A 13,462-nucleotide genomic window follows, 5' to 3' on the forward strand; every position below is an offset into this window, starting at 1 on the left:
GAATAGTCATCTTCCTACTTGACATATGGCAGGTGATGGTGGGGGAAAAAGGTCTCTGCTTGTTTTTGAGGAAGTGGGATAGGAAAAGGGGCAAGAAATGGAATCTCTTTTTGTCCAGTGAAATCCATGTGGCCTGGTGAGACTTCCTCTCTATCTACTTTTAGCTTTCATTAGCCTTTTCTTCTTGGATGTGGTGCTAGTTTTTGAAGAAGTGTTTCCTTTTATCTCCGTGCGGAATTAGGTTATTTGTGATTTTCTGTTCTGCAAAGCAGAGGCTGCTCTAAGAGCTGTGAATATTCAGAATAATTGCACAGTTCTCTAAACCCTACTCAAAACTGAAGTGGGTTAGTATTGCTTGTGGGCAAAGGGAATGTAGAATATTCAAACCATCAGCTGATTTAATTGGAACTGCTAATGATCTTGTTCAGCTGTTGGGTTTGATGCAGGTTTGTGGAGACTCCTGTGTACCCCAGATTCCTCAGATTGTAACCCCAACCAGGGTCTTTCAAAAGTTGATGTTGTTGCGACCAAAAGCAATGGAGCTGCTCCTCAGAGACATGAGTTACTGCAGGATACCTGCTGGAAATTTGTTTGTATCTGTGTTTGTGATGGTACTGTAGATAGACCTCTTGGGCATCTATATTACCCCATTGTGGTGTATCCTCTTCAAGTCTAATTTGGTTCTACAGAATTCTTGTCAATCATCTGGAGTAACTAAAGTGCACTATGTTCTTAATTGGCTAAAATGTCTTTTTAAACAAATTCTAAGATGCCTTTTGGCTTTTGGAATATATAACCCTATCCATTAATACGATCATATTCAGTGTTGCTGTGTCAATGCAGCTAATCAAAACTCATGTATCTGTGCCAAATTTAATTAGACTTAGGGAGAATATTTAAGAGATAAGAACATACTTCTTCTCCATACCCAGCTGAAGGAAGTTTGCATAGTTTGCCTCAAAAGAAGTGCTTTGCTGGCCTATTATGTTTCAGTATCTGTGCTTAAAATGCTTGCAAAGGAGCCAGATAGAGAGGCAGTGTGCTGTGAGGAACCCAGTGTAAATGATGTGAAGAAACAGATTGATATATGTTCCTAGCAGTCTGCTTCACTACAAAGGGTCAATCGATGTTGAACTAGCGGTGGGTCTTAACTGGCCTCAGAAGCGTGTTTGCTTCTGTCATGGCTCATGGCTGGAGATGCAACAGACAGGAGAGCTTTGTTAGGTTTGTGAAGCCGTGCTCCCCTTAAGCATTTAGCTTTATAAAGATGAGTTTTTATGGAAGAACTGAATATCTTTTCACTGCCAGGTAGTATCCTATACTTTTGTCTGTGTGGAACCGGAGCGTGATGCTTTCCATTCTTGCTTCTTTGAATATCTGAATAGGTATGATGCGATTTGGTGTATTTGGCGACAACATACGTATTAATAGAATTTTATTTTGGGACTTCTGGTTGATAATGAAAAAAACTAAGCAATGAAATGGTGGTGGGTATTTTCTGCTTTCGGTGCACTATATGTGAGAGTTTTCAGGTGATACTTCTCTTTTGGATTGATGGCTAACTGGGGGAGACTTAAAATGGGTGACAGCGCACAGCCTTTTTATGGAAACTTTAGGATTTAATGTGCATATACAACATGATCTGAGGTGGAGTGGAGTTGTGCAGCATTCAAGAGGAAGAAATTAAAATGCTTAATAGAACAACTTTGTTCATATTTTTAAAACTGAACTTGACCTGTATTTCCTAGTTTCTGTGGGAAGTAGGAATATTGCCTACGGAGCGATAAGGGGAGGTTGGGTGTGAAGTATTTTGGACAATAAAACCATAGTGGGTGTTTCAAGAGAAGATGGAGCTGAGCAGATTAGTTCAGTTCTCATTTAAATTTTATTTTTATTGGAAAAAAACACCCTGTATTGCAACAAATCTCAGTAGCTCAGAACAGCATATCTTCCTTATCCTGGTAACTGGTGTTATCAGTGTGATTGCATTATCTTAGCTTCATTCAGCTTGTTGTACCATGGATTTCCTCTTCTGAAAGCCATTATTTTCTTTCTGACTGCCTCACACCTCATTATGTACTTGGCTCGAATTGTACTTATAAACACTGATGCTAGGTCTTACTTTGAACCAGTTGTCATGTCCTTAATTTTCATAAGGACATTGGGCTGATGTACTTAATGTGACTATTTGATGATACAGTTATCAAGCAGAGAATTAATTCTATCTGTAGAATAAATACACGATGATAGACAGCTGGATTTAATGCAACTGAAGTTTTTAAAAACATGAAGGTAATCCTCTCTGAGTAGGTGAGCTATTAAAAGTCTATGGATAGTATAGTGCGAGAAGAGTTTTCTTCAGAGGAGTGTAGCTGATTCTATTCACACAGAAAATGGAATAGCTTCAAAATAGGAAGAAAAAAATTGTTTGAGGACAAATTGTTTCAGTCCTGATTCCCTGGAGAAATTCCTGTATAACTGGAGGAGACTCATTCAAATTCCGTCCATGTTTCTGTAGGATCTTTAAATCTACGTGTGGAAGCCTATGGTAAGGATATTTTGATGATTCTGTTCTATGTAATTTTTAGGCTGTTCGCCTCTAATGATACTGTCTCTTCCTTTTGTAAGATTTGGGGCGGGGGGGGTGGAAATAGGGTTTTGTGAAAGTCATTGTCTTCTAAATTTTACAGTGCTTCTCTAGAAATTCAGCATACCTACAACATAAACAGATTTTTTTTTGTTTTAAATGTATGGAAAAATGGATTTAAAGAAACTAATTTCATAGAACAGTACGTTCTGCGTAGCTTGGAGTTTATCTGCTTTCAGTCTTTCAAAGTGCCTTTGTTGGAAAGGAATTATTCAGTATTTAATGTTGGGGGAAGGAGTGTTTTTACATAAGTTAACTATCCATGCATTATGAATATTAACAGCAGAGCCTGGTGGCGAGATGTGTACTGATTAAAAATCCCTCCCTAAGCAGCCTGTATACACTCAATGGCTAGCTTAACTCCCTTTGTACTATAGATACAGGGCAATCAAATACACTTTTTTTCATGTGCTTTGTTGTGGCTCTTACAGGTCTTAGAAGTAGTGACTTTCTGAAGTAACTTCTCAAATTCTTTTATTCCCCTGCCCTGCAATTCCATCAAAATGGTAAAACTGCCCTCCGTTACCCCATTGCTGCTTAAGTCACTAACATTTCTTTAAAAAGGGCATGGAGAGAAGTGTGTTCTTTCAGCCTGAGTGCAGTAATAAGACAATGAGTAGAGAATGTGATAGTCAAAACCTCAAAGTATAACATGAATATCAGTTTGTTGGAAACTGCCTGCAGGGATACAGCTGTTCTATTTCTTGTGACTTGCTGTCAAGCAAGTTCCACCGAAGAAAAGGTGAACCAACCAAACGCTGGTTCTCTTCTTGTGTTTGTTCACCATCCAACATCAACTCATGCCCATATAGCTAAGTAAACGTGAATACTGATAGAGTGATGGTTGTGGCTGGGCAAAATTATTTGATGTGCTGAGCTAGAAGCAGCTTGAGTAAAATTATTTAAAATATCTCTGGTAGAATTTCAACAACCCTCATTCCTCAAGATACTTGCTTTGACGTTGTCTTGCAGACAGCAATGTCCAGTCTTTACCTGGTAAGACACACAACCTGAACTTTTCTAGTGTTCAGGTTTGCAGGAGGTCTTTCGAATAAGTACTGACAAGTTTGAGTAAGTCTTCCTATTATTCATTTAAAAGTGTCATAACCTTATTACTGAACGACTGTAGTGTTGTTTTGGCTGAATTAACCACTTCGTGTGATTTGAATAGGTGCCATGTTGTACCTCATCAGAATCAGCCGTATGTTCCAAGGAAGCAGGACCTAATAAAATGTTCTTAGTTGGTTTCACTTACTTGGACTTGAATACTCTGCTTGGCAGGAGGGGAAGGCTGTTTAGTTGAGGACAAAATGCCTCTTCATCTGCTGCATATACTTTTGGTTCAACTAAGGTCTGAACGGGGCTAGAGGGCCCCTCTGTGTCAAACTGGTTCATCTAGCTGTCTGTTCTTTAAGAGTAGCACAAGAAGTTGTTCAAGGAGAGCTTACAAGCCTGGCTGCTTTCTGCAGTCCATTTCCCTCGTATTTCCCCAGTATCCAGAGTTGTTATGTCAAGGCTGTTAAAGGGTATATCCTTGTCTACTCTTCTCTGCTTACTACAACAGCAATTACAACGTACAGAGTCCTTTCAAATACACACTGTATGTGCTGTAGGTCTTGTTTTGCCCTTTGGAAGCTAAAGTGAGCCTTTGAATAGCTTCCAGAAATGCTTTGTTGATATATGTGCAGTTATTTATGTAAAGCAGGAAGTTGGTCATGAATATGAAAATGTTAAATCTCTTATTCCCATATTGTTTCTTTGTAGTGCTAGACCATATAATGTCTTTTGGTATAGTTGCTTCAGGTGATGAGATGGTTCTCAACATCCAGCTGACAGATTTGTGTGTCATCTACTATATTGATTTGACTGTTCCTGTATTAAAATGAACTTCTGTCCCCAAGAAACATTTAGTGAAACCTAATATTGCTGTGATATTTTGGTCCTTAATTTGTCATATGCGAGAATGCTTATTTTTGTTTTGTCTCTCCATGTAATAGAATCATGTTCTCCTTCAACAGAATTGGAATTTCACCCTGTTATGTTTGGAAATGTAAAACTTTAATATTGCATTTCATTCCTGTGTTTCTCGTGTCAGAGGATTGCATATGAACTTTCAAATTGAGGACATCACATTGAAGAGTGGTGGTGGGAAGGATGTCTCTCCTCTTTCCCCTCCCTTTCTTTCTTCCCCACTCTGTTTCCAAGATCCTCCACATGTAGGACCTCCAGCATGGCCAGTTCACATGGGGTCAAAATTACTTCCTCCTTGCTGGTAGCTTCTGTCCCAGTGGCCAAGACCCCGGCTGCATGGGGTCTCCTCTGTTTCCATGCAAGTCCTTGAAGAAGTTTGTGGTATTGAGAACTTGTGTGTCAAAGTTGGTGCTAGAATTGTATCAAACAAATACAAGTTGTGATAGAGTCACTTAGCAACAAGGAGGTATCTTTGCAAGGAAATGATGGCAGGGTGTTCCTGTTAAAATGAAGAGATAATGGGGGTTGGTATTTAAACTGTCCTAGCTTTCAAAAATCATACTTTTCTGAAGCTGCCAGTTTGGACAGCAGAAAAGCGTCTTAAATATGAATTGAGTACCTGGAGCTGCTGCTCTGTACTATAGCCCCATCTTAAAGTTTCTTCTGAAACCCTGAAAGCTGTGGAAAAGGAGCACAGCTTAGTTGCGAATCATGAAATTTGTAATCCGACTGCATGTTGTGGAATGCACAAGTCTGTGCATTGCAGAAATGATTTGAGCAGCCGAAAAGGTTATATACCTGGTTATAAGGGGAAAAGGTGACAGAGGGGAAGATGCTGATTCTGTTGTGACTTAAGTGCCAATCTGCAGGAAGCTTACTGCATTTGTTGATTTTGTTGTTGTTTTTGTTCTAAGTTTTGATGAACATTGTGTCAGGAAAAAGAGATTTAATGTGGTTGGCTACTTTGAAATGTGAACCTCTTTTAAGAAAGCGCATGAATTTTTGACACTCACCTAAAGCCTTGATTGGATCATGTCATAGTCAGAAGCTTGGAGTAAATTGGAGTGCAGCATTGAGTGAAGGTTGCCGTCTATCAGTCAGTGAGCAGTTTGGCTATTTGCCTATAGACTTATGTGAAAGAGTCTCAAAATAATGTTTCTTAGAAGCCAGCCGTTGCCAGTCATTTCCTTTTTAACTGATCTGTTAATTCACCTTGTGAGGTATCTTAGCACTTGGCAATAGACATATTTGTGATATACCTGGGTTTGTAAAAGATAAATGGTGACAATGGTTAATTAAATACTCTTGTGACCCCAAAACCTTCCAATTGAGGAAATTGCTAAAGGCATGGGCTGCGAATTCATCAGTTATTTCTGTATCTGTCGTGAACATGAGTGAGTCTTAATATGCTGAAGAAGCAGATTCAGAAGCCACTGTGTTTCTTGATGCTGTAGAAGTGTGTATCTGCAAACCCTTCCAATAAGCTGCAGGTTTGATTAAAAAAACCCCAAAACACTAACTAACCTGAAATACTAAATACAGGAGAAACTCTAAACATGGGATTCAAAATGCGTTGTAGGGCATACAGTACTTTGCTGTGGGATTAACTGTAAGCAAAAATGGGCTTCACAGTGCGTCTTCATCGGTGGCTATGGTGACCTTGACTCCTTCCTTTCAGTGGACAGAGGATGAAGCAGTTGGGTATGCGGGTGATACATAGATTGTATGGCTGATAAGTCTCAGTACATGAACTGTAAAAATCTAAAAGACTCTGATGTGCTTGGCTTTCTAAAAAAAAATTATGGTAAGAATCAGGGTTTAAATGTTATAGAAAACCATTTGAGTGTTTTGCAAAATAGTGACACCATGCAACTGCACCAGTTTGAGGGGAAGCATGCTTGCAAAACTCTTCCTACTTTGCTTACTCGCATCTCTGGTCTTTCTTCCATTCCATTTGCTCACTTGCTTTTCGTTTGTTTTTTGTGAATTTAATCAAATATTGAGACATTAAATGTATTGTCAAAACCAGAGGACTAAGATACTGTGTAGGAATGATGACGGGAACAGAATTTGAAAAATTAGGATCTGTATTTACGCTTATTTCAAAGACAGTGTGAATGAATGTCTGTTTTATAAGCAGGGTAGTTTTTTTTTTAACAGAATGCCTGTTTTATAAACAGGGTAATTTTTTTTTTTTAACAGGCGTTGGTAAATCTGTCAGTGTTTCCCTAGACTGGGCAGTGGTTTGCATTTTGTTGATGGTACAGTGCCATCTAGTGACTGCTCCCATGAAGCTGGGGAGAAATTGCCAAGCAAAAATGTTGGCAAAAGCAGATGGCATCGATTGCAAGGTGAGATGGCTCACAGCTGCAAAAAGACTGCTTTATGGAAGGTCAAGTAAGCTGAAGTCTGATCCCTTGTACCTTGAGATGAGACCACTGCAAAAAATGCTCGTTGTGTGGCAGTGTGGTTGGAGGTGGTGTGAGCCATACAGGAGGAAGATGGCTTTCTTACACAGCCAGCTGCAAATGTGGCACTTGCAAAATTTTTGTTTTCGGTTAGCAATTTAATTACCTTAAAATTTTTGTAAACACTTCTTTTTTCATCCAAATGCTATCATAATCTTAGGTACAGGCAGCGTAGGTTTTTTTCCAATGAAATTAAGCATTTAAACAGTAGATATACTTTTTTTTCTCTGCTTCTTTGCAGCTTGATCACATATTGTCCCCACCACCTCTGTCTTTTCAAAAATTCAGCAGTCCTGAAGTCTCTTCTGGCCCTAGAAAGTCTTCTAAATTTAAGAGGCAGCTCAGTGAAGACGGGAGACACTTCAGAAGAGGAAGCCTTGGAGGAGCTCTGACTGGTGAGTTTGGGGTGTGTGTAATGTCATGGGAGGTTTAGCAGCTGCGGAGCTGATGGCACCTTGACCCCCCTGCCATGTGGCAGAACTCTTCCGGGGAGTTGTGAACTCCATCTGGAGTTTCCATAAAGTCTCTTCCACATGGGTTCCCTGATTGTCATGAGCTCCCCCATCCCCGATTGCGTGAGCTCATGTTTGAGGCTCTACCTCCATGGGGTGCTGATAGGTGGCCAAGCCCATCCTGAAAATAACCCATGCCTTGAAATTTTTAGGAATATGGCATTTATCTTTCTGACTTAATTTGGCAGCTTAAGGCCTGTTTCAGATGTACTCACATGCATTCATCCATGGGATCACATACATCTTGTTTTCTCAAGGAGCTGAAGTGCACGAATAGCGCCTTTAGACTTGATATCATTAAAGAAAAAGCAATTTGGCCTTGTTTATCTGGTGGAGTCCTCCCAGGGGAGGAGGGACATTACCAGCTCGCCACTGGCTGTGGATTGCAACTTCTCCTCTGTGAATCCATGCAGAGGTTGCAGGATGCTTGAGGAGGGCTCAGGCTCTCCCTGCCCTGGTAGTGTCTATGGAAGATGCCAGATGCAGAAATTGTGATTGTGTCCCGGGAGCTGTATGGCTGCGGCAGTCACTGACGAGTGATTGTTTTTGAGGGTGGAGTGAAATGAGTGTGAAAACATTGGGACAGGTTAACTGTCACTTCCTTTGTGTATTTCAATAAAAAGAATTTTTAGGTTCACTAGAATTTGGCAATTAAATGTATACCTGAAGTGCACATTTTTAACAGTTTGAAGAATTGGCTGTGAAGAACAGGATATTAAGTGCCTGGTGAGAGCAACAGTAGATTTCAGTGAATTTAGTGTAAAGGATAAATTTGAGATGCAACATCTTGTTTTATCTGTTCAGGTGATCTTGATTGATACCAAAATCAAACAGGTGAAATTCAGATGAGAGAAAGTTGAAATGGCATTTACTTGAGGTGTGACTATCTTCCATCTCTGAATTCTGTACATTGTTCAGAGGCGTTTTTGCTCAGGGATCAAAAACGGTGCCACAGTGGATAGAGCTGACTCTTCTGCCCTAAGCGTCTGGGAAGTGCTTTCAAAGAATTTGCTTTTCTCAATTCCTTCCCACCCCTGTTCCTGTCCTTATGCTGGAAGAAGCCCCAAGAAGCTACTGCAATACTTCTCTTTGTCTGTAATCAGCAGCTTAGAATCACCTACAGTGCTTCTAGTGAGTGACAAATAATTTTTTTTTTTTTTAACCTAAGTACCTTAAATTAAGTTGTCTCGTACTTTATGTGAAGGAAAGACAGATACTACTACAGGAACTTTTTATACCACATCAGCATGTAATTGTTGCTGTGATTTTTAGTGTCGCTAGAGTAAGATTTGCTGTTTCCCTTGCAGCTTCATTTTTATCAAGATTTGTATTATGAGTATTTCAGAAACAATATAAGCGTATTTGTGATCTGTATAGGATTTTGTGAAAAATAAGTGGCTTACAGCAGTCTGAAGCGTCAATTTTGCTAACCATATCGGTGAACTCTCTGGCTTCTCTGAAGTGCTACTACTTTAAAAACTTGAAGTGTAGATGAAACTAGTGTTTTACTGAGACTAAAAATTGTCAGCACACTACTTATTATTTCAGCAAGAGTTGGTGTGGGTTTTAAACTTTGTTTTTGTTTAACTTCAAAGTAGGGCAGTGGTCTTCTAAAGATTGAACTTTGCCTGTAAGCGCTCCAGATGGAGAAGGCAGCCTGAACAAAAATAAACAAAGCAAATGTGCTCTGCCGCTGTAGTCCCTAGTCTTTATCTCTATGCTTGAATTATTGCTTAAGGTCTTTATAATGACAAATGGATATGTGTTTTGTTTGCTTGCAATATGGTGTGCAGGGTTTCATGTCAGGATTTGGGAATACAGTGTGCAATGATGTTAAACTGCTTTATTACTAATGCACTTCAGATGAACCTGAATACCCTAAGGCTTTGGTGTCTTAAAATAGTTTAAGTATCTTAACAGGTTTCACGATACTGATTAAATTAATCAAAGTCATTCTGATGACAGAAGGTTCTTAATATTCCTTTGGGATTAAAAAAAAAAAAAAAAGCACTACAGATAGTTCTCTATTTCCTAGAATTGTTTCAAATAGTAATCTAAGTTAATCATTTTAGTGTTACCTTGGGCTTGTATTTACCTACCTTTTTTTACATACTTAAGTTTTCAGGTTGTTTTTTTATTAGTTTCTTCAATGCTTGAGAGTAGCTCACTCTTCTGGTTTGAAACTACAAGAATCACAATATCATTAAAAAATAAAAAAAGCAGGGGGTGTGTGTCAAGAAGGCCTTCCATTAAAGTAAGTGAGCTGACATGTCCTTGGTTTGGGTTTACTTCTATTCCTACCCCTCCCACCCCCATTTCTGTTTGAGTCTTAATGTTTCTGAAAAGATATTCAAGGTCCATAAGGGGGGGACGGGAAATATTAGGAGACCTGTCATTTGGAAAAGTACTCGATCATTAGTATCACTTCACACTGATCACTTCCTTCCTTTAGTCTTAGTTCTGTCTTGTTGCTTTTGATATTCTTTTAACTTAAGTTCTAGCTTAATATCAAGCCATTAGAAAGTAGTTCGGAAAGGTATTTTTAAAATTGTTTAAGGTACAGTCTCTAACTCTGTTGTTCAAAATGTTACCTTTGCTAAACTCCTTGAAATACGTTAAGTCAGAATAAGTAAAATGAGCGAGAAGACTCCTAACTTACAAATTTGCAGAGTATTCCTATGCTCATGCTTGTTGCTCACTCCAAACGTTAGAATATAAGGGAATTGTGTTTTGTGTGTTACTTTGACTTTCCCTTTGCTGATAAAAACACAATATTATTGAGCTGTAGAATGTAAGTAGTATTAATGATAAGAACAAAAATAAAAATTTAATTTGTTTATATGAAACCCACATAGTTCAAATCCTACAGGGCTGAATAGTAATAGAGGTAAATAGTAGGGTTTTTATCTGTGGGAATAGATCCCAAATAAATGAGTTTATTTGGCTTTACAAGAGGGAATAATGTTATGCATCACATATGAGAAGAAATAAAATCTATATTGTTGCAGCATATTGAATGAGACTTACAAAACCTGAAAGATTACAGTTACTGAGAACCTATTACTCTGAATTGGCTAAAGTAAATTACAAAACTCCTTATACAGGAATATGAGAAAAATTGAGAATGATGAACAAAGTCTTTCCAGTGGGAAATCAACACAAGGGAGAGGAGGTTTGGAAACTTGGAGAGGTGAGATAGAAACTGAACTCACATTCTACACAGCTTCAGGAAAACTGGAACACATTTTTTTTTCCTGAATTGCCTAGTTCTAAGTCATCCAGCAACCATGCATTTTCAGTGACAAAGAATGCTCTTTTGAGTTGAAGAAAATTAACAATGTTTTTGAGAATAAATCTGCTATTGCTTCCTGTTGAAAATCGCTAGGGAACCACTGATATTAAATAAAGTTTGGCCAATAAAAGAAATAAATACTGCTTCCTGGAGATACCGTGCTCTTCTATTCTTGAAAAGTCACTTCACTCTAACTGTTGTGACAGTATTGCTTTCCTTAATCTTCATACCCAAGGAGGGGGAGGAGGAAGACTTTTGGAGAAAGAGAGGCTGAATTTGTAATGAAAAGACTTTATTGGATGTGGCCTGCTATTAGTCTAGCAAATCTACTCTATTAGTTCTTGTTGTGAAGTGCTGGTAGTACTGCTTAATAGAAAGAAGGGATGAAAAATAGTGTTTCATAATGGGGGTTGCTAAACATAAGCATTCATGAGATAAAACAAGTTCAGAGTAAAAGTATTTGAGAGTAATTTATGACCTGTTCCTTTTAGTTTAAAACACTGTGTTTCCAAAGGGCTATGAAATTTTGGGCAGCAAAACCACTTACGCAATTATCAGCGTTCGCCTTTCGCCTCTTCTGCCGTTCCTGCATCGTAACTCCTGCTCCAGCTTCCCCCGTTCCCGTGTGCGTGCATTCCCGTAGTAGCGCTTGCGATGCCCTTTACCGGGGAAACCAAACGGAGCTGTAGGAGTCTGCTTGTGCCACAGGTGGTGTAAAGCAGAACCCTTGCACGGTGTGTTCAGCTGCGGAATAAGCCCTGCCGCAAGGCTGAGCTGTAGCTCCTTGCTCAACATCCCTAGGTCAGACACAGAGGGGAAGAAAGGTCATCGCCCCAGAAGGATGCTGGTGCCGTCGTGGGAGTGCTGGACAGACTGGGAGCAGAGCGTGGTCAGGTCAGGTCAGCCCTGTTCTTCTTGGGACAGTAGACTTGTGTGTGTGCGTACATGTGTGTTCAAGCGCCTCCTCCCATAGCCATAGGTTGCCTTCTTAAGGATTCCTAGCAGTGCACAGGCTGGGGCTTTAAAACTGGTTTCCAATCAGCAGAAAAGATGCTTAATTAAAAAGCTGCATTTCTGTAGTGGCTGGTTTTCTTGATCTCCTCAAACTCCAAAGGACTGTCTGCAGGTTTCAGCTTAAATTGTCTACAGATTTTAGTTTGCTGTGTTCAGAGATGCTTAAGTAGGATTCACGGCAAAAAGTAACGTGAGAGGCTGAGAAATTAAATGAGCTTTTACCACGGAGGTTGTTAACCTGGCAAATCACTTGAACAAGCAAACGAACTGGCCTCGACAGCAGGTCCCACTGCTGCTCCTCCCTTTTATGCTGTGGTGTGGGGTGCAGCTCTCTTCGGTGTCCTCGGCTGGTCTGGTGCAGCATCTGGAGATTGCCATCTCCCTTTCTGCTTCGGAGAGGTATGAGAACACATTGCTGGGAAGAGTTTGTATTTTGCAGAGCACTGCAGCTAGCTCGGTTGTCTCTATACTGCACTGATAAGCTCCGCAGTTAGATATAAAGAAGAAAAATACACTTTGTTACCCATAGTTCAACTTCTTATCTTGCCTGCTGTTATCTCATCAATAACTGCCTGGAAACAGACTTCCTGCTGGGCTAATTGTCTCTAATTGGGGTAGCGCTGTTATCTTGCTAACCTTAAATTGATCTTATACAAATACTGGTGACATAACACATACAGATTTCATTTTATAGCGTCTTTAATCCAAAGATCCTAAGGCACTTTACACGAATGAAGCTACCTCATGATCTAGTGAAGAGCTAAAAACTAAGAAATGTTAGGATGTATATTTTTTTTCGTCTCTAATATTCCTGCTTTGATCAGTTTTCCACTTCTAAGTCAATCAGTCATCCAGATACACTCAGCAATTATTGCTCTTCCCATATAACTAATCTGTGGTTGATATGAAATTAATTTGGGGATTCTCAGTTCGTCTTTTGCATCAGAGATTCATCACTCTAGTAACACTAATTAGCAGAAAGATCAACAGCTTTATGGGCCATGAAGAGCAAGCTGTTCTCTTATCCATGGGTCGGCATGTGCTGGCAGGACTTGGAAGGGGAGGTTCTCCCCATTCATACAAGGGAGCAGTTGGCAGTGGTAGAAATCCAGAGTTTTCACAAACATTATGCTGTATAATTTTTTTTTCATTAATATTGTTGAAAATGCAGATTAGATCACTAAGCCTTACAATGTCAAATATTGGGTACAATTTGGTGGATGGGGAGAGTTGGACATACGGACATACACAGGACTTGTACCTTGAAACCTCTGTGGAAAGAGCACCTTCCTGTTCTGTACATTGTAACTATGATGCGATTATTTTAGTGGCAGTACTTTTAAAAGATTATTTTTATTAATGATGGCCAATTGTTGCAGATAAGGGGAGGTGCTCCCTATTTCCTCTCTACAATATCAAAATTGTTTACTGACTTCCAGTTATGGAACTAATTAATTATGTATGCACCTCTCCATTAAAAGCCTTGTGATTTCATAGCTGTCTCTGGGGATGCAGTTTGGTGGGCCCATCATCGGCGCTGGAAGGCAGGGTGCTGCGA

The 13,462-nt window shown here is 39.6% G+C and overlaps 1 protein-coding gene across 1 annotated transcript in view; it reads left to right on the forward strand.

Moving 5' to 3' along the window:
- The window catches only part of MAST4 (microtubule associated serine/threonine kinase family member 4), a gene marked incomplete at both ends in the record, with an annotated part of 310,434 nt that overhangs the window by 63,633 nt on the left and 233,339 nt on the right, over positions 1-13,462 (forward strand). Inside the window, one exon of the mRNA XM_082013548.1 lies at positions 7,328-7,481. Within this exon, the coding sequence (XP_081869674.1) occupies positions 7,328-7,481 (154 nt within the window). The remainder of the gene's footprint in view (positions 1-7,327; positions 7,482-13,462) is intronic.

This window comes from Phaethon aethereus, assembly GCF_964289735.1.
Source record: "Phaethon aethereus genome assembly, chromosome: Z".
Classification (NCBI taxonomy): Eukaryota; Metazoa; Chordata; class Aves; order Phaethontiformes; family Phaethontidae; genus Phaethon; species Phaethon aethereus.